Source organism: Mesoplodon mirus (assembly GCF_964341445.2).
Source record: "Mesoplodon mirus genome assembly, chromosome: 9".
In the NCBI taxonomy this organism is placed as follows: domain Eukaryota; kingdom Metazoa; phylum Chordata; class Mammalia; order Artiodactyla; family Ziphiidae; genus Mesoplodon; species Mesoplodon mirus.
Window position 1 is genome coordinate 110,485,377 of NC_138985.1, and position 20,765 is coordinate 110,506,141.

Genomic DNA, 20,765 nt, shown 5'->3' on the forward strand with positions numbered 1-20,765 from the left:
GTAGGGAGGGAGGGAGGGTCTTGCTTTAAAAAAAAAAAACACCAGAATCCAAGTTTCCTTACTCCTTTAGCAGCAAACTGAACAATCCCACCCGTATCCTGGACTTAACATGACAATTAGAATCTGAAAAACAGTAGCAAATTGAACAATCCCACCTGTATCCTGAACTTAACATGACAATTAGAATCTGAAAAACAGAGTATCGGTAAAATAGTAAAGTTACTGCAGGATATGTTTGCTATTATTTGCCAAATGCAGTTTTTTCAATACACATTTAAACAAAGCCTCATAATGTGCCAATGACCATACAGTTACCAATCTTAAATTCAAATATGTCTAAGACAGTCATAAAATCTTCAACATTTTTAGATTCCACACTAATCTACAACATTTCTAATTTTTTCTGTAAACCATATTACAACACTGAGAGCAACTACAATCAAAAATTTAAAACACCAACATAATTAAATTCTTCACATAAACTCCAGAACATAACAGGAGTTATATACATAACAGAGCAAATATATTGCATATTGGATTTTGGAGAAGAAAGATCAGAGTCAAAGAGGAAGGTAAGAAAAAAGGGATGAGAAAGTAGAAAATATAAAAGAAAACCTCACCAGAGGTTTAAAAAGAAATGCAAATGGAGATAAAAATTTTAGCCTACGTGACTCTTAGAATCTAAGTAATTTGGTACAAATGAGCTGATCATGGTCAGCTGACACATTAAGGACTGTAGCGAATGTAAAGGGAGCGGGCCTTACCCCGGGTAACACAACTGCCCCGATTCCACTTTTCAACTTTGATCTGCCTCTGCCGCCTCGTCCTGACAGTCCTGCACCACGAGGTCTCCGCTTTCCTGGAAATCCTGACCCCCGGCCCTACACAACAGATACGGAAAAGTCAGCATTCTGTAAAAGCCCAAAAGAATTTTAAATCCAAAATGTGAGATAAACCGTCTTATTAAATGTTACACAAATACTTGCTTCTCCCTTTTATTCTAATCAGATGATAAATATTAAGAAACCAGGCTTATTAGCTGCATCTTTCAATATGCATTCTACGACTTAAACATCTACAACCTTAGAATCAAACTTGGTCCTGTCCCTGTGAATGCCCTGCAACAGCAAACCTTGGTGCTGTATTTCCGTTTCCTAATCCTACATCCCAGGTGATGGGAAAAGCCACAACTCTATCCAGGTATTTTCAGGCGCAACAAATTGTATTGTATTATAGAGCAAGTAAGAGGAAGGACTCTCTCGCTAACTGGTTTCTTGTAATCGTATTGACATTAATAGTTCTCATATGCTGAGTACCTATTAGTACTGCTCGAAGCACTTGTTCCTCTCAACAATCCTGTAAGATCAATACTGTTTTATCATCCCCACTTCAGAGTTAAGTACACTGGGGAATAAAAAGGTTAAGCAACTTGCGCCAAGTCAGACACCGGGCAAGCCTGGCTCCAGCGACCTCACCCTTAACCACTATTCTGCACTGCTGCGTCGCACGAAAGCTCATTTTTACTATGTGCAACAGTATTTTTTCTGTCGTGAAAACTGTCAATTTCCTCTAACCGTTCAATACCTGACCATACAGGAAAGCTCATGAAAAATTAAAAGGCTTGCTTTAGATCACCTAGGTAATAATTACTTCAAGTGGAAATAATTTATCTGAATTTTTACACAAGAAAAAATTCTATGGGAAAATATGTTGAATTCCCCGATATTTTAACAAATAAGCACTAAGGTTTTGTGTTGCTGTTTTCTTATTCATTCTCAGACTTATGTATTACTACCTGAAAAAAACTGGCGTCTACACCTACTTGTGCTATGTACATTTAAGGTTACTAAAATGCTCAGTAAAATCCTGATTTTGTTTTCCCTAACAAGGTAAATAATATGTGACATCTTCAGCTGAGGTCACCTGCAGCAGTTTGAAACACTGAGCTCATCACCTATTTGGCAGAATGCTCTCCAAGTCAGCAATTTATGGTTATACCGTGAGCATCAAAAAGACACACGTGAACAAAAGGGAAGGGGGGCTTTTGTTCCTTCAGTTTTAGTAAGCCAACGTCCAGTTTTCCAGCTGCCTCTCCTTATCCTCTTAAGCTGCTTTCCTTCAGATCCTGAGCTTCTCTGAGCAAGGGACAGGGTAGTGTTGAATTGGATAGTTTTTCTTGTTGTTTTTCAGTAGGTATAAAAGATTTTTTAAAAGTCAGTGACTGAATCAAGACTACAGTAATCCCTCAATTTATTTTTCCTCAACATCCAATGACACAGGTAAGAATAAGTGAAAATCAGTGGTATATGCTTCATAATGATCAAAGAAGACCTCTTTAACTCTTCAAATTAATATTTACATTTTCAACACCTTGCATGCTATCAGAGTGAGTTGAAAAATAGTTCTTCCAACGGTGACAGAAAATAGGAAAGCAGAATCTAGAACTCCTTTGAAATCCTTAATTAGTCTAAATTAAAAACACTTACTCCAGAATTATATTATTAAATATAGAAGATGAAGAATACTGTCTTCTCTAGTCAGGAAAATCTCTTAACTTTTCAGATGATTAACACTTTTTCAAATTAAATTTTTCACCTTCAAAATGCATCAGACTACTTAACTTACTTCAAGGACTAACAGAGTCATCCACCAATGACATGAAAAGGAGATCCTATAGTTTTCAGATTATTAACACAGACAATGAAATCTGCTGCAATTCTGCTATTTCTTCTCCATTAATATATAATAAATTAATGTAGCCTTTCTTTTGTTCTTTTCTAAGCAACAAAATTTTATGATATGATGAACAAGTCTTTAATTACTTTATAGCCTATGTGACAAGGATTTCCCCCATAGAAATACTGGTAATTACAACATAAAAGGAAGCAACCATAAAAAAGGGTATTAAAATTTTACACTTAAGATCAGTCAAGTAAAATGGCAATTTAATTTCCTCCTATTCCAGGCAAGCACGTTGCTTCTTCATATTAAAAATTTTAGATTTAAAAAGTGGCTCTGGAAACTAAACTATTTATCTAGAAAAGAAAGGTTTAATTCTTAACTTCTACTCGGACAAAACCAACCAGAAAGAAATGATATACGAATGTAAATGCAATTTTATTTACCACTTTGATGCTCCAAATGGCACTGCCAGGAAGCTGCCTGGGTTTAAAAATTTCCCGGCCTTCTGAAATGTCTGGGGACCAGGAAGGTGGGCTCACTGTATTATGGGTACTCCAAGCCCCCTAGGATATGGCAGGTGAGAAAATAGATGTATAAAACTCCGCAACATAAAAGGTCAAAGCCAGCAACTAAGGAATTTTAGAACAGCAAAAACAAATGCAGACGTATGGAAATTTAGGACAGATTGCTTCAAGGTAGTAAGGAAAATAAGCTTATCACTTACAGTGACTTTATACTTAAATGCTTGTAGCTACAATTTACATTAAATGTTTTATTCTGGTTGAAACATCAGTACAATGAAACGTATTAAAAATTAAGGTTTATATGACATCAACATTGACTCATGAACTGCAATTACGGCACCAAGATATAAATAAATGTCAATCAAACTTTAAGAATTAAAACTATAAGAAACTATTTGGGGATTATTTTCTTCTAACAACTATCACTCTACCGGAAAGGAGAAAAGAATAAACATAAAGAATGTTATGTATACTTCTTGCTATAAACCACCAAAACAGTAGGCCAAAAAATGCAGTCAGAAACATGAGCAATCAACAGACACATTCACTTTAAAATTTGGAAAGTTAGTTTGTAACCGTAAGATGCAAATACCATTATAATCCTAACATTTAATTACTCTTCTTTCAGTGACCATTAGTTGTGGGTTTTTATTTTTATTTAGGAGACTACTACACTTGGATTATATCCAAGGAACTAATTTGAAAAGTAGAAAAATGTTAAAGCAAATTGTCCTAAATTTGCAAATTAAAATGCCTGATGTATCTGATTATTTATACGAGAAACAGTACTTACTAAAATAGTTAAGATAAAACGAAAACATTTTGCTCCCAGATAAGCACACTCAGCAATAACCTGAGCTAATCTGATGAAGATGCGAAGCAGCATAAAGAAAAACGTTTACTCCACAAAGATAACATTTTAAACACAAATGTCAAACAATACAGAACCTATTTGGAATTAGATAATTCAACAAAGCATGCTATAATTTTACCAATTAAATGATCAAAACTAAAGACAAGAAACACAGTACTTACCAGGTTTCTAGAACACTAACAAACTGAGAAGTAGTAGCCTATTAATCACATTAAAATACCACCAGGGAATTTAAATAACTAGAAATAAGAACTTGACTATCCTTTGGGGAGGAGATAGTTAATGAAATGACAGTATTTGGAGAAAGACCACACAGGGAGAGACTGGTTTCACTTTAATTAACCTACCCTCAGCTCAGCTAACAGCCATGCTGATTTCACCTGACAAATCGCTTTCCCACTAACAGATCACCTTGCATCTATGTCCACACCTGTCTTCTTTCCTACTGTGTCCAGGGCCTTCTGTAACCTCTGCGCTGACAAAAGCAATTTCTCTATTGTCATTTCACTGTCAACATCTACTTACAGCTCTGCTGGGCTCTGAGCAGCACTTCAGTGAATGCTTCTCTGCCTTCCTTCACTGACCCTTCTCAGCCTCCCATGTGAGTTCTTCCTCCACTTGACCTCTAAAGCCCCACTGTTTCCCAGGGCGGAAGCCTGGACCACTCTCCTCAGTGTAGTCTTGTCCTAAATGATCTTATCTACAATGAGGGCTGTAAACACCATCTTGGATGTTGTTGTTCCCCAAATTCACATTTCTGGTTCTAACATGTTCTGAGAGCTCCAAGTGATTAGGATTTTCAACTTCCTTCTTAGCACATCCATTTTGTCGCACAAAACCTCTCCAGTTTACTGTCTAAACTCTCTCCCTTAACGAGTTCCAACTCACAATTGTTCCCCATCTTTAGAAATGGATTCCAGTCCCAGTGAGAAAACCGGGAGTCATTAGACCTGTTCTCTTCTCTCATCACTCTCCTCTGACCCTTCCACCCTCTCCCTCACCACCCCTTTGATCCCAACCATCGGTAAATTCAGCACATTCTCTCTTCAAGTTCTGTCTCTGGTCATTCTGTTTCTCTGCACTCCCACGGCCAGCACCACCTCTCAGCTAGCCTGCTGCAAAGGTCTACTTCTCTTTATGCTTCTTCCTCACCTGCACCTCCTCAAGCCTTTCCCCACAGAGCAGCCAGAGGGACTCCTAAAAAATGTAAATGGGACCAAGCAAGACTCTCCTGCCCTGTTCCAAACCCTCCGATAGCTCCGCAGTGACACTTAAAACTCAAACCTTTCCTGGTGCCTCTCTTCAGTTTCATCTTGTGGCATCTCTCACTGTCGATATGCCCTAGCTACCCTGGCTTCCTTGCCATCCTTCACACACGCCGAGCGCTTCAACAACGGGGACCTACTGACTCAGAACTACACCACCTGTCCACTGGTTGGCGTCTCCAGAATCTTCAGGTATGGCCTTAAATACTTCCTCCTCGAAGAGGCCTTCCCGGGCACTCCAAGTGAACCATGTGTCCTTTACAACACCTTTAGCATCTGCATACTGAACACAATATGGGGTCATCTGTTCTTTTGTTTATCAGTATTTAGTGGAAGAGAGTGAGAGCAAGAGATATCTAAACCTCGTTCCCTCAACGTTTCCACGCAGTGTTTTTCTCTGAGGATATCTGGCTAGTGTACATATTAAATTCCTTTTGGTAGATCGTTTAATGGTATATCAGTAGATAGTCCTTAAAATATACCATAAAAAGTCATATTCTAAAATAATATTTATCCATAATTTATAAGTTAGCTTTGATGCCAAAATTATATCTCATTTCAAAAAGCATTCACACTTCATATAACATGGATGAACAAAATGAAGGGCTCTATAGATTAAGAATGTTTAGATGCTATTTCAGGGATAATTAGACAACCATTCAACTGCTATGAAAAACTTATACAATAAAAGCTTGGGTAAGTACATTACAAATTTTAGTAAGTATGTTATCATAAGGTATTGGAAGGTAGAGAACGTGCAATTTTATAGGAAATGAAGAAAATTATGATTATACTTAGGTATTTTCACAAAGAAGAAATTACCTAATATATTCTTTAGACCTTAAAACTAAAATACTGATGTAATTATCAACTGTAGTTATAAATTACCCTTCAGATCTCAGCTTTGATCAAAAAGAATTTACACAGACCATTCAGAAGAGGTCAGCTTCCCCATCTACTGTAGCATGGTTTACACTGTTGGTACACTTGGTTTTACTTTCCCGCACTTGTATCTATCTATTGCCGCTGGAGTATAAACTTGATGGCAGACACCCTGCTCTCTTCGTTCACTGCTATGTTAAGTAAGCCTTCTGTTCAGCACTTATTGAACGCCTACTTTTTCTACTGAGCACTTCTGCATGCATGTATTCATAAGTGCATCAATAAACACTGTACTGTGATATGAAACACACTAATTCCATCAGTTGTAGCCTAGAATCTTGGACTTCTTCACGTATTAAAAAATTACCAACCTATTCTACACACTGTTGCTCTTAAACTATCTACAAACTGAAAAAAAAAAAAAAAGGGTTAAAAAATGTAACCATCAGGAGAATTTAAGTTACAAAGAGCGCTAAACAGAACCAACTTGTTCTCAAATGCCACAGAAACTTTAAAAATACTATTTGGCAGAGACTGAATTCGATTCCAACAATAATTATTACTGTTTAAAGTTGGTATTCAGTTTTCTGCTTTGAGGCCAATTTCTCAGGTGAATTTATCAACCTAGTAAAATTACAAAGCTGTTACAAGGACTGTGGGAATAGGGAAATGGGACAATAATGGCAGGTGGAGGGTAGGCTATTATGGGCAACTTTCTATTAGAAGTCAAACTCTGTTGCTGGCTGTTAAATATGATCAATGTCATGATTAGGGCCCACGAGTATCCAATTCTACTGAATCAGTTTAAAGCGTGGCCAGAGAAGGTCAGGTATGTCTCCTGGGCAGATTCACACCGCCAAGTCCTAAGTCCACCCTCTCCCTACATACTGTGCAAAACCAAGATTGCTATTAATGGGTGAGTTTGATTTAGAGAAAGTGAAAACAGTGAAACGAGAGTAGAAAGGAGGACAATTAGTGAGAGAAACTGAAAACACAAGCATTTATAGTTTTGTCTTTTTGGTACATACATTCACTCATGTACATTACAGCTACTGTAGCAAACAATTCACTTTTTTATGACTTACAGAATTCTTTTAACATAAATAAGTCATATACAAAACTGAGTTCAACATCAAACAGATCAAGAAATTTAGTCCTGAGAGTGATTTGATAAGAGATAAACTATATACATACAGAAAGAGCTGTTGCCAGCTTTAGCCCTCTGTAATTTAAGAAAGTGAATTTGGCTGGTGCTAGCAATCGTTTTAGTAATGGCTTAAAAAATGTAACAGGCACAAGAAAACTAAGAGGGATGTATGACACTTCTGATCTGTATGTGTTGTAGGTTGACACCCCAAAGGCTAGACATTTTTTTAGGATGAAAACTACAGTTTCTCAATGGTTTAGAGCAATGCTTCTTGGACTTCAGGCTGCATGGGGATCTTCTTAAAATAGACATGTTCACTCAAGTTAAGGTGGGGCCTGAGATTCAGTGTAACAAACTTCCAGGTGATACTGATATTCCTGGTCTGCAGGTCACATTTTGAGTAGCAATGGTTTAGTAATTTCTCCCAGAAAACATGCCTAAGCCTATAAGCCTGAGTAGAGTTTTGCCTCTTGCCCTTTCTGCTTTCCCACAGTACCCTGTGGTTTCCTCTACTGCAGCCTGTATCACACACAGAATAATTAAATAGGCAGTTTAGTTCTAAAATCTGTGCAACCACTATGTGGCACTGAACTTGAAAACCTACTACATCTTGTATTTACTGTGGCCAGTGTTTGACTTGCTCGGGCCTGCAGTTATTTTCACTGGCACATTTCCTTAGAAATAGTTATGAGTCAACGTGATGGGTTTCAGGACCACCACTTCACAGCCAAATTTAACACATGAACATTACATCCTTCTCAAGTCTCCATTTTCACATAATATCTGCATTATCCTGCAAATCAAGAAAGAAAGCAGGGCAGCACTACCATTTGCTATGTGTCAGGGGGTTTATAGGTGTTATCGTTAAATTCTAACAACCATCTGATATAGTTTTACGGATGAAGAAACCAAGAGAGTTCACACGGTAACTTGCTTGGTGTCCCAAAGACAGTAATGGAAGAATAAGGCTTTGAAGCCAAACAACTGCACTATGGAAATATTCATGCTGAATTTATATTAATCAATCTTTCCCATCAATTAATTACAGTACAAATATATATAAATAATACAAAATAGTCTTCTTAAAAGTCACTTTCATAAAATGCCACGTAGTATTTAGACTAGAAGGTATGTGGGAAAATCACTGTTGGCATCTACTCTACAACTTTTATTCCTCATGAAGAACAGAGAATATTTACCTATTTACTAATGAAACCTTTTTTGATAGGTTCTAAGACAAAGTATCAGTATGTAGGCTGACCTCACAGGTATCCAGGAACAGACAAGTACAACTACTAGAGTAATTTCCTTTAATGAATATCATTATGTATACATTATATAAAGCAGTACTTCAAAATTCAAATTTATTTTAGTTAAAAGCTCGATATGAAATAACTTATCAAGAACAGAATCTCTCTTTATTTGGATGATATGATTCACCGATCTGCCTTTCTTAACTTTAAAAGCAAAAACAAACCAACCCCCCAAAATGCCAACAGTGCTTCTTACTAAAAGGTTTACGTCTAGAAACCAGAAATGGAAGAAAGAGAAGGGAGGGAGGTGGGGAGGGAGGAGTTGCTTACTTGTAATTAATTGTTAGCAAAACTAGAATCCTCTACAGCTCACCACTGGAGGCCTGTTTTGCTCTCACAGGAACAGATTATGAAACTGATATGTTAATTCGAGACACTTCATTTAAAATGCTATTGCAACACACAAGTATGTGATAAAATTCTAGGGTTCTTAGTAAACTACTTAAATTGATGAAACATAAGAAATTCAGTTCACAACGTAATGGCAAAGTGGTTATAATCTAATGAAGCACTATTTTTGGAAACCTCCTCTCTTGAAGCAATTTCACCTTCTCCATGAGAACCTCTCAACAGATGTCAGTCTCAGAACTTATGTAAATTCCTAAGCTCTCCATATACATGATGTTAGCAGCAGCAGCAGCAAGAAAAAAGGTGGAAAGGTAAAATGAAGAAAACAATTCTTAGCATTTGAAAGTTATCAAAATATATTTAAGAGTACCTATGTTTTCTCTATGACATTTTCTTTAAATATTTAAGAATACTTCAAGAAAATGTTTCTAAGAAAACATATTTCATGGAAGATTTAACAAAAACTTTCAACATTATCATGAGAGCAATTAGTACATGAGTGTCTGAAGCAGTCACAGTCATGTGATTTCATTAAATATTTTCCCATAAAATAAGATGATACAAATAAGGTATCTTGTTCTATCCAATGCATACTCTCCACAAAAGCAAAACAGTGTATCAACAAGCTCTGAATCACCAACTGAAGGTTGTTTCCTTTACAACTAAAACAAAACTGGGAGGTAAAACATGGCCTACAGCTGCCTGTGAGATGAGCAGCAAATTGTGAGGTAGTCATCAGACAGCAGCAGCTACATAGAAAGAAGAACATACCACAGCTGAAAGAGAACATAGCGGAAGTAGCAACAGTAACAAATATTAAGACACGGCTCATGTAAAATGGGATGAACTTGGAAGAAAAAAAATATATGTACATACACACTCTCACACACATACAAAAATACCCACACTGTTTTGGAACATAGGTCAACAGAAAAATAACCGTAATGGCTTCTCAGTTGGAGCAGAAGTCTCTAAATAAGGAGAGACACCAGTAAAATTTAACAGGAATATTTATGATGCAATATCCTTAAAGAATGTAAATGTCTGAACCAAAATTAAATTTGAGATTCAAATTTCCATTGCTAAAGTCTTTTCAGAGCCAGAACTACACAATTAGTATATGCTATTCAAAAAAAGAAAAGGAAAATAAAAGAAAAAACTAAGGATGAAGAGAAATAGTTTGAGAAGAAAAATCTCTCAATAGAAAATAAATATCAAGTAGGAGACTAATTTTCACATTAAAATAAAGTTTGATTTAACTTTTTTACTGGTGTCACAATCCCAAAATTAGACGATCAAGATCAAGATATTATTACTCCTATAAAAAGTTAAACTTTAATCACTGAAAGCAATTTAAATCATGAGACTTAAAACTCCAAATTATTATTGTGACTAAACACTTTTGCACTGTTTGATATCTTGCTATTTTATGAAAAACTTCAGAAAGTAGAAATTTTGTAGAACACATAATTCTTAGCTATAGTATCTTCACTTTGCTTTGTAGTTTCACTCAAATCCCACTGAAAAAGATCTGGAACTTACCCTTACAGGGTAGAGTTCACATTCACACAACTTAGAACAATCATGGGAAGAACTCCCTTCATTTCCTGAAGATCAACAATACAATCCTAAAATTTTGTTCACAAAACCACTGAAGTAAGTCCTAACTTTAAAAAAATTCCCACAAAAAGTTAGCAATCAATAGAAAAACCAAAATGAGAAATTCCCCTGCATGAAAAATACTCTAGGTAAATTCTGATGCTTAAGCAGTTAAAAATATGTACAACGAATAATATTAATAAACAAATACATTTGAGAGGAAAAATAAATGCTAATTACACTATACCCAAAACCTGACTTTTTTTTTAAGTCTCTGCTGTTACTATGGCGTAGAACTAAAAACTTCTTTAAAGTGTTTTCTATTAGAAACTATAATCAAATAGGTTGCACTTAAATTCCAATACGATCACTTCAAGTTTAATAAACTAGTCTTCATTAACAGTGTGTTTTTTTAAGTGGCCAAAACACATAAGTCAACATTACATCTACATTCCACCTCAACGGGAAAATCTGCCCTCCAAACCAAAGCTACACATACACTTTTTTTACTTTATAGAATCACTCCAACATCTTTTCTATCAACATCATTAAAATCACCATACCTGTCTGGACCGAGGTCTACCAGGAGAAAATTTCCTTTTGGTAATAGCTGGTTTACCCATGCCAATTTTGGGGGTGACTGAGATGTAAGTTGTTGGCATGATGTTTCCAGCAGAAGCACTGGGAGTCGACGGGTAACTATGCAGCATGTCGTGGGAAGGCAAGTCGGAAGAAAGTGCTGGAGAGGAAGACGCATTTGCCTTGCTTATGCCCGCTGCTGATGAAAATGATGACTCCGTCTCAGATGGTAATTTTACGGATTTGCTTTCTTGGCATACACCATCTTTCACACAACTCTCAATTGCAGGAGCCACTTCGAAGTCCATAAATGCAGTATAAGGTTCAGGATTTTCTTTCTGTTCCATTTCTTCTGGTACCCTTTCTCTGGCCAGCTGTTCCTTAGAACATAAAACCGTACCTTCCCCACCTGGGGACGGGACACTGACAGATCCAATGTTGACTCCTGGAGGCCGGGGTTCTTCTGGGGACGCCGCCATGTTAGGTCCCTCCAACAAGTGCACTTCCCCCTGCTGCACAGCGACCTGGGGGGCAAGGGCTTCAGCGCTGTCTGTCACTTCCATTTTGTTCTCGTTTTGATCTGCACCGCAATTGTGCATCACTTTAGGAGGCATTTCCATTTCTTCACTATCAACTTCACGAGAAATCTGATTTTCCAATTCAGGATTCATTTTATCTTGGGATGATTCTATAAAATTTCGAATATCTATTATGTTAATGTACCTATGAATTTTAAAATTTCTAACTATGATTAGGTATAAAACATTAATGTCTTACATGTCTGTAGCTCTATGGTTTAAAAATAACAGGCTTGGGTAGAAAAAAAACGTTGCCGGGGGCGGGGGGGGATCCAAAACCTACTTTTGCTTAAAACCATGCCTTAAGTCAGAAGATATTCATCAAGAAAGGCAATTATCAAGTTTAGTAAAGGTCAAAAGAGAGCAGGGTTTATGGATTAGAATCAGTCACCGATCGGACCAGAAAACCTACAAGAACACTACCTTAATGGGATCCTCAGAGTTTAAGGTAATTTCTGGTAAGAATATTAAAATAGAATTAATTTCTAATATAACCATTATATATGATGTTTTACAGTTTGGTTACTTACAAGAGGATTTAAAATTTTGTAGGTGAAGTTATACTCATTTTACAACTAGGAAAATGAGGCTCAGTGATATTACATGATGTGTCCAAATTAAAAAAGTAAAGATTAGTCGGGCCTCCCTGGTGGCGCAGTGGTTGAGAGTCCGCCTGCCGATGCAGGGGATACGGGTTCGTGCCCCGGTCTGGGAGGATCCCATATGCCGCGGAGCGGCTGGGCCCGTGAGCCATGGCCGCTGGGCCTGCGCATCCGGAGCCTGTGCTCCGCAACGGGAGAGGCCACAACAGTGAGAGGCCCGCATACCGCAAAAAGAAAAAAAAAAAAAAGTAAAGATTAGTCTAGAATAAAAAGAATTTTGCAATAAGCCGACACAAGATGTAACAAAGCTTCTGTAGACTCAAACAAGTAATGACCATAGATAGAAAAGACATCGCTTAGCCATACACGCTAACACAATCAATACATTTTTTTGGATATACTTCTTGTTCTTCCTCATCATCTATAACCAAAGAGACTTATCTTAGCAAATCAATAAAAATAATTAGATATCAGAAGTATCTATAGTCACTGACTACTAAATTTTAAATCAGGGTACTAGTAATTTAAAGCTTTAACCCAATGTTACTTAAGAGTAAGGTTAGAGGTCCAATTGACATGGGTCCTAAGTGGCTCTATTAAGTAAGACCACTGATGATAAAAAGCACTTATTTCAAATGCCATCAAGGTAATTTCTTAGCTACATTAATAAAGACACTAATTTCCTTATTTACTATTTACACCATGGTGATTGAAATTTATATATGTTCTTATATCAAAATGAAATCTCACTTCTCACTCCTGCTTTATTGCAAGACTATAGCTGAAAAGAAAAAAAACATCAAATAACAGATCTGATCATACTAAATATTTTTAAACACAAAAGTACTTCAAAAATACTTTAATATTTTAAAAGTAATAAAAATGGACTTTTAAAACAGAAAATACATATAAATGAAGTGAACATTTATGGTTTAAAACCAAAAGGATCACCATTTGAATGACTCAAGTAAAACAATCCTAATGCTATATGATGCCTAAATTATGTGCTCACAATAGTAGACCGACTACCTCAAGGCTCACTGGCAAAGAGGAACGTTTGCAATACACACTCAGAATACGAGTATGTTCTTTCTCCTCTGTGCTAGGCAGGGAGGATTACGATAAAAGCACAAACATGCTCTATTTCTGCCTTAGAAATCCACTGCCAGTGGTTTTCCAGAGGAGGATCACCTAACCACAGACTGCACTACCATCATGTGAGTATAGCAATAGTAAACAATTCATCTCTAATTTGAAAAGTCACCTTAGCAGACAATGACTCAAATCGCATAGCAACCGTAAAGGCGTTATGCTGTAAATCAATCAAATTAGACAATATGTTACCTACCAGCAATGCAAAGTCCACGCGCGCCGTGACTTTCCGGTGGATCACTCCTCTGCGGCTCTCCGGTGTGGATGTGAGCTCCTGTGAATAACACACTTATGGAATCTCCAGCAAGGAGTCCAAACTCCTCTAACACTGCCTTCTCAACAGTAATTTGAGTAAGATATTTATCCTTCTGCCAAATTCCAATTTCGAATATAAGCATAAAACATCCTGTTACTATTCATTTGTTAAGTAGGATATGGAAATGAAACTGGATAAGGAAGGATATGGAAGGAATCTGATTATGTACTATAAGATTATTATATAGTTTTGTCTTATTTTTCTTCATTTTATATCTTTATGAAGTATAATTTTTAATGAGAGTTGTTAAATATAAACTTAACCTCAAAATATCTCAAGGGCTTTTTATGTATACATTCAACCTATATAACACAGTATCACATACAATCCCACAGACTTTGAGGTGAGACCAAGATTAAATTTAATAAGTAGTTTTCCCCAAACCTGATCTCTCATTAATTCCAGATCCTCAAGTACAATAATAGCTATTACCAATAATGCAAAAAGCTTAAGTGAAGTATCATTGAAATAACCCTCAACAGGACTGCTTACATGATCTAAAACAATGAATTTTTCATTATCTCAGCATGAAACATCTCACAATCAGCAACAGCTCTAGTTAGTAATTACAAAGATAACTAAAGAAAGAAATTGCTTTTTAATGAAAATCACTTGATTCCTAAACAAAGTATATATTTATGAGTAAGTCTAGATTACAGCTGAACTATCAATACAATATACACATGCCCTTTCCCCGATTAATTTCTAAGTTTATTTTATTTAAAAAGGCTCCTCTCTAAATAATTTCCTACATGACTATGTCTCAGCTTATTTTTATCTAGGGTACTAAAGTTGCAGATGTTCACATATTCACTCTACACACACATTTTCTTCAGAGAATAGACTATCCATTACCAAAAACATCCTTACCATCTGGAACAATTCCAGGTGCGGGCTGCTGGCCATCGACATCTTCATTAACTGCTTGCTCCAGAAATACCGTGTGGTCCTCAGGGCCTTCAACTTCCATTTCATTGTTACAATCTTAACAGAAAATTATTTATTCTTTAGCTCAGAATGAGTTTTTCTGTTTTTGTTAACTAAGTCAACAATTATCACCTTGTTCTAATGGGGGTAAATTATCCCTGAAAATGCCATAAATTCTTCTTCAGATTTTTCTATTTTGAACCAAATATATATTTACATTTTTCAAATATGGAAAATATAATGAATTAAAAAGTAACTGGAACTTTATTATTTTGAAAGGATACTGCACAACTGTATACTGATGGCATACTAGAAACAAAATGTTAGTAACCAAGATGTGTCTACCTAAACCCCTTGCAGATGATAAAATAGAACTTTTATAGACTTTGCCATTCATACTGATGAAAATGAAAAGCCATCTGATTAGCAAGTCTGTTCCCTTTATGATCTAAGAATCTTGTTATTACGTTTATAACTCAATGGTGTACTAATAAAACTACATGAACAAAATTTAATAAAACTAAAATTTGTTTGGAGTAAAATAACCCAGAGTATGAAGTGCAAACTAGGTCATAGAGCCAAACAGTAAGGAACTTCCACTGCTGGCCCAAAAAACACAATTGTAGGAGTGTATACACTAGTCCTGAAATTCAAATATTGGGCAAACAGTTGTAAAGAAGCTAGATTAGATGTTAACCATCAGATTCAGAGATGACCAGATCACAGGTACAGAAGCTAAAAATAAGATGGGATCCAATACACAGGATTCCCTCATTGTTACTAAAGTAACATACTGCTGACTGGTTGGCACAGCATCCTAAAAAACAAAAACTCTCAAATTTACCTGTAGTGAGTTCAGCCATCTCCACTTCATCACCTGGCTGTAATGGATCCATCTCAGCTAAGTGTTTGCAATACATACAGATGTACTCTTCTTTGAGCTGAGAATCCAGTTCATGATCTGTTGGTTTGTCACATTCTAAGTGAACCCATCTGTGACGATAAATATATTTAAATAAAATTTTCTAATTTAAAGTCAAATTAATATTTAGGGAAAAGAAAGATAATTGCTGAAAAACTGGATACAGGAAGGGGTAAGGATGGAAGAAGAGAGGTTATAGGGGTTAGCAATTGACGGTTCTAGAAAAGAAGCTGTCATTTTTGGATGTCATCACAGGTGTTGACCTTTTTTTAAACACATTTTAAACTATTTACTCTTTACTTTTCCCTCTTAATGCTTGTTTCTGGTCTTGTCTTATTTTTTTGCCCACTTACATTATGCCTTTCAGACTCATAAAAGCATACTTTAATTCCATCTATAATGGCACTCAGTACTGAAAGGATTACTGGAATGACAAAAGCTTGGATCTCAAAATACATGGCAGAGCAGATGATCACATGGACAGAAGAACTGACAAACAAATGGAATAACTATATCTTCTTACCTTTTGCACATATGACAATGAAGCATGTCTTTCTGCAATTCTGGATGGTAGCACTTCCCACAGAAAGGACATAAGTTATCCTGCTGTTGGTAACAACTGTCACATACCAGGCAATTGTGGTGCCACTGAGAACTAGATCGTGTGCCACACTCGACACATATTCTGCAATTCTAAACACCAGGAAAAATGAAAACAGAAACAGTTGGTTATGCATTTGTACTGCAGTTCAGGTGTAAACCGTTTTAAAAAATCAGTGAAACATCTGTAGATTATATATGAAGCTTTAATTTTTATGACACTAATTTAGGGTGTATGTTTTTGAAAAAGAAGTTTGTTTTGAACATCTGATGAGATATCATTCAATTTACGCTGAAACCTCCTGGAAAGTGTAAATAGTGGATAGAGACATCCCAGAAAACATAAATAGGGAAGGAAGAAAACCAAGAACGTAGCAATCCAAACTTCAAAAAAGAAACACATTCCAGAATCAGGAAGTAGCTAGTGTTGAATAAGTCTACTCAACTCACTACTTGAAAGCAAAATAGTCCTGCTAGAGAATTCTGTTTGTTTATGGGTAGCTTAGAAACTAAAAACAAGAATTCACACTAAGGAAATATAGCCCACTCCAAATGATCAGGTGTCTGAAATTGTGAAAATAACCACTCAACATCAAACTCCAATTATGGCTTCTCATATTCTCAGAAGAGAGAGGCAGTACCCTTAGCAAAGTAGAACTGCTGACGTGCAAGGCCTGGCAGAGGCCAGCCAAACCTCCTTCTGCGCCTCTGAGCTAGGCTGCCTTAAAATCCTGGGCACAAGGCTGACAAATTGTGGGACTCTCATTACCCACCCACCCCCAACTTTGCAATCTAAAGCACCAATAAAAAAGGAACTTTCTCTTTTTGAGCTGCTGGTATCTTTTGATACAAAAGAGATGCTCACTGAAACAGAGGAACGAGCATGAGCCACAGACCTGCTAAAGTCTTACAGATTCAAAATGGAGGTACTCGTAAATACTGATGACAAAACCCTAAGCAAAATGTTAGCAAACAGACTCCAATAGCAAACCAAGAAAATCATAAACCATATCCAAGAGGAGTTTACACAAAAATGCAAGTATGGTTAAATATTAGAAAACCTATTAATAAAATCTAACATATTATTAGGTCTGAGGAGAGAAGATAAATTATTTCACTAGATGCTGAAAAGACCTTTAGAAAAAAATTAAAATCCATTCCTAATAAAAAAAAAAAAAACTTCCGAGAAAATTAAAATGGGTAGGTATTTCCTTAATGTGATATACACACATACCTCAATTCCAAAGCCAGCATTTTGTTTAATTGGGGAACCCTAGAGGCATTCCCACTAAGGTCAGAAACGAAGCAAGGATGCCTACTATCTCCACTACTATTTAACATGGTTCTGAACCAATGTAAACACTAAAACAAATGAAAACAGGCAAAATAGGAAAAGAAGAAATAAAACTATTTGTAGATGACAAGATCGCATACTTGGAAAATCCTAAAGAATGTATCACAAATTTAATAAAAGAATTTAACGAAGTAGCAGGATATAAAATTAGCAATGAAAATTCAATAGAATTCACATACACAAATAATAGCCAATTAAAAGATATAATGAATGGGAAAATCCCATTTATAACATCAACAAAATAGAGAAAACTTTTAAGAATAAACTTAAGAAATGTCCAAAACCTATACAAAGAAAATTAGAAAACATTCCTAGAAGACACTAAACTAGACTTGAACAAATGCAAAGACATACCTTGTTCTTCGTTAGGATGTCCTAACATCAAGATTTCACTATCAATGAATAAATTTAAAGTGACCTGATAAAAATTCCAGTGAGGTTTTTCACAGAGCCTAAGGTCCATATGGAAAAATAAAAGACAAAAAACAGCTAGGAAAAATGTGAAATAGAAAAGATCTGATGGGGGACCATGACTACCAGATACTGCAAAGCCTCTATAATTAAAACGGTACGGTATTGGCTCATGAAGATAGAAAGACAGAGCAATGGAACAGACAAGAAATTCCAGAAATAAACCCAACTAAATCTGAAACTCTAGTCTGGAATCTCAAGTCACTGAGGCAAAGACTGTCTTTTTAGTGAATGGATTTTGGACAACTGGATAGCCAACTGGGAAAAGATAATTCATACCATATAGAAGCATCAACTAAAAATGGATCAGAAAACTAAATGTAAAAAATAACATAAAAACTAGAAGAAAATATGAACTCTCCTATAGCCTCAGTATAGGAAAAGGCTTTCTAATTTTAACTCAAAAATCCAAAAGCAATAGAAGACTGATAAATCTGACTATATAAAAATAAACTTTTGCATGGCAAAAAATAACACAGGCAAAGCTAAAAGGCAAAAAACAAACTGGAAGAAAAGATGTGCACCGTATAACGCAGCTGAAGGCCTTATATCCCGACTATACAAGGAGCTCTTAGACTGTGGGGTCATCAAAATCTTCAAGAGTAGCAGGCAACACACAAGAACAGACAACTTGCAAAAAGGGGTAAAAAACGACCCCTAAACACAGGAAAAAATGACCAGCTTCACTCAAAAGAGAAAAGAAAATTAGACTACACTGAGATAACATTTTTCACTCATAAGACAGGCAAAAATCAAAAGCTAAACATGACAGCCTGTTGGCAAGGATGTAGAAAAGAAGTTCTCTCATGCATGAGTGGTGGCAAAAGGAACAGCCACAAGTTCCATGAAAGGGAATTTGACGATAGCTAACAAAATTACATACACATTTGCCCCCCTGAGCCAGTAATCCTACTACTAGAAATTTATTCTAGAGATTCGCTCCCAGCAATTCAAAAACCCATATGCGCAAAGTTATTGATTACAGAATCACTTCTAATGTAAAATATTGGAAACTACCTAAATATTCAAGCATAGGACATTGGCTGAAAAACTATGGTTCAAATAAACAGAAGAAAGAAAGCGAGAGAGAGGGAGGGAGGAAGAAAGGGAGAAAGAGAAAGAACGAAATAGAGAGGGAGGGAGGGAGGGAGGGAGGGAGGAAGAGGAATGAGGAAGATCTCTATGAACTGATATGAAGTGACTTCCAGATTTTAAGTTAAGAAAAAGCAACATGCAAAAGAGCACATATGCTACCTTCAGTGTAGAAAAGGGAAACAAAAATATATTTCCTTATCATTACAAAAAAATACAGGAAGGATGAATCAGAAATTTTTGAAAGCATGTTAATATCCTATGTATTTTTAAAAATTAAATCAGTAAGAATGGGGAATTTTAAAAAAACCAAAATCTTCAAGAATAACAGGCAAAACACAAGGATTCTTACTATACGGGAATGGGTATGTGTAAGAATGTGAGAAGGCAAAGAACTGAGCAGGAGGGTTCAGAATTGGAGGTATTGGTGTAAATTCATTATTTATAACGATGTACATGTGTGAGTATATGCATACTTATGTGTGTATTTGTAGCTATGCATATGTGTAAATGTATACACATGCATGTATTTCCTGCCTCATCTGCTGAAAGGACAAAGAAGCAAACACCCCCAGAGCAATGGGCACACCTAGCACCCAATCTTCACTAAAGGAACTTGGCCTATTTATAGAAAAGAGGACAGATTCCGGGGCTAGGGCAGGGAGGTGTAAGATGATTTTGGAGTATCTTGTTATGCCCAAATGTAATGAAGTGCTTAATGGTGAGGGCATGCCACAAAGACAGGAGCCAGCTTGAAAAAGATATCAAAGGCAAAACTGGACAATTTGCGCACAAAACAAATTAGGTACAGTAATAAATTATAAATTGATATTAACAAGAATTCATGAGTCAATACTGACAATATATACATAATTTTAACATGTGAAAGAAGGGAGGGTTCTTGCTTACGACAGAATGCAGGGGGCTGACTGGTAAATGTGAAGTTAGAAAAGCATCATTTTTACAAACAACAGGTAAAAACTGCATCAGGCATTGGTTCCTATAATCTTGGAGAAAATTCTGAGGAGCAACAAGATATTTGCACGGTATTAAAGTGTCTCCTCACGTACTGTTTTATTAGATAGAAGAGAGAGAAAGAAAACAGTGGAGAAACTTTACAGCAGCTTGACCAGATTATCAGAATTCACATCACCTATGAGGGAGAGATAAACATCAGGTGCATCCAGCTGAAAGCCTGAGAAGGGCACATCACCACTTATGCAATATTCTGCCCAAGAATGAATAACTCTCATTATAATCATGAGGAAATATCAGACAAAGCCAAAATAAGGAAAGTTCTATTTGTGATTTAAAGAAAACAAAACAAACAAACAAAAACCAGGTATGTGAGGAAAAACTCTATTATTCAAAACTGTCAATATCAAAAAAAGACAAAGAAGGGCTGAAGAAATTTTCCAGATTAAAGGACTCAAAAGAAACATGACAACTAAATGGAATACCTGATCCTAGACTATCCTGGAACCTACATAGGAGGAGGGAAATGCTATATGGGACATTAGATCAAGTGACAAATTGAA

The 20,765-nt window shown here is 36.2% G+C and overlaps 1 protein-coding gene across 15 annotated transcripts in view; it reads right to left on the bottom strand.

Annotated features, from left to right (window-relative positions):
• The window catches only part of KMT2C (lysine methyltransferase 2C), a 292,172-nt gene that overhangs the window by 92,035 nt on the left and 179,372 nt on the right, over positions 1–20,765 (bottom strand). For all 15 annotated transcript variants that reach the window (XR_014294958.1, XM_082632089.1, XM_082632088.1 and 12 more), the window contains exons 10-16: positions 16,234–16,403; positions 15,633–15,781; positions 14,732–14,845; positions 13,742–13,819; positions 11,198–11,901; positions 3,126–3,245; positions 765–881 (exon numbers count right to left, since the gene is read on the bottom strand). Coding sequence is in view for 14 of the 15 variants with exons in the window: in XM_082632089.1 (XP_082488215.1) it covers positions 765–881; positions 3,126–3,245; positions 11,198–11,901; positions 13,742–13,819; positions 14,732–14,845; positions 15,633–15,781; positions 16,234–16,403 (1,452 nt within the window). In the remaining variant the exon portion in view is untranslated. The remainder of the gene's footprint in view (positions 1–764; positions 882–3,125; positions 3,246–11,197; positions 11,902–13,741; positions 13,820–14,731; positions 14,846–15,632; positions 15,782–16,233; positions 16,404–20,765) is intronic.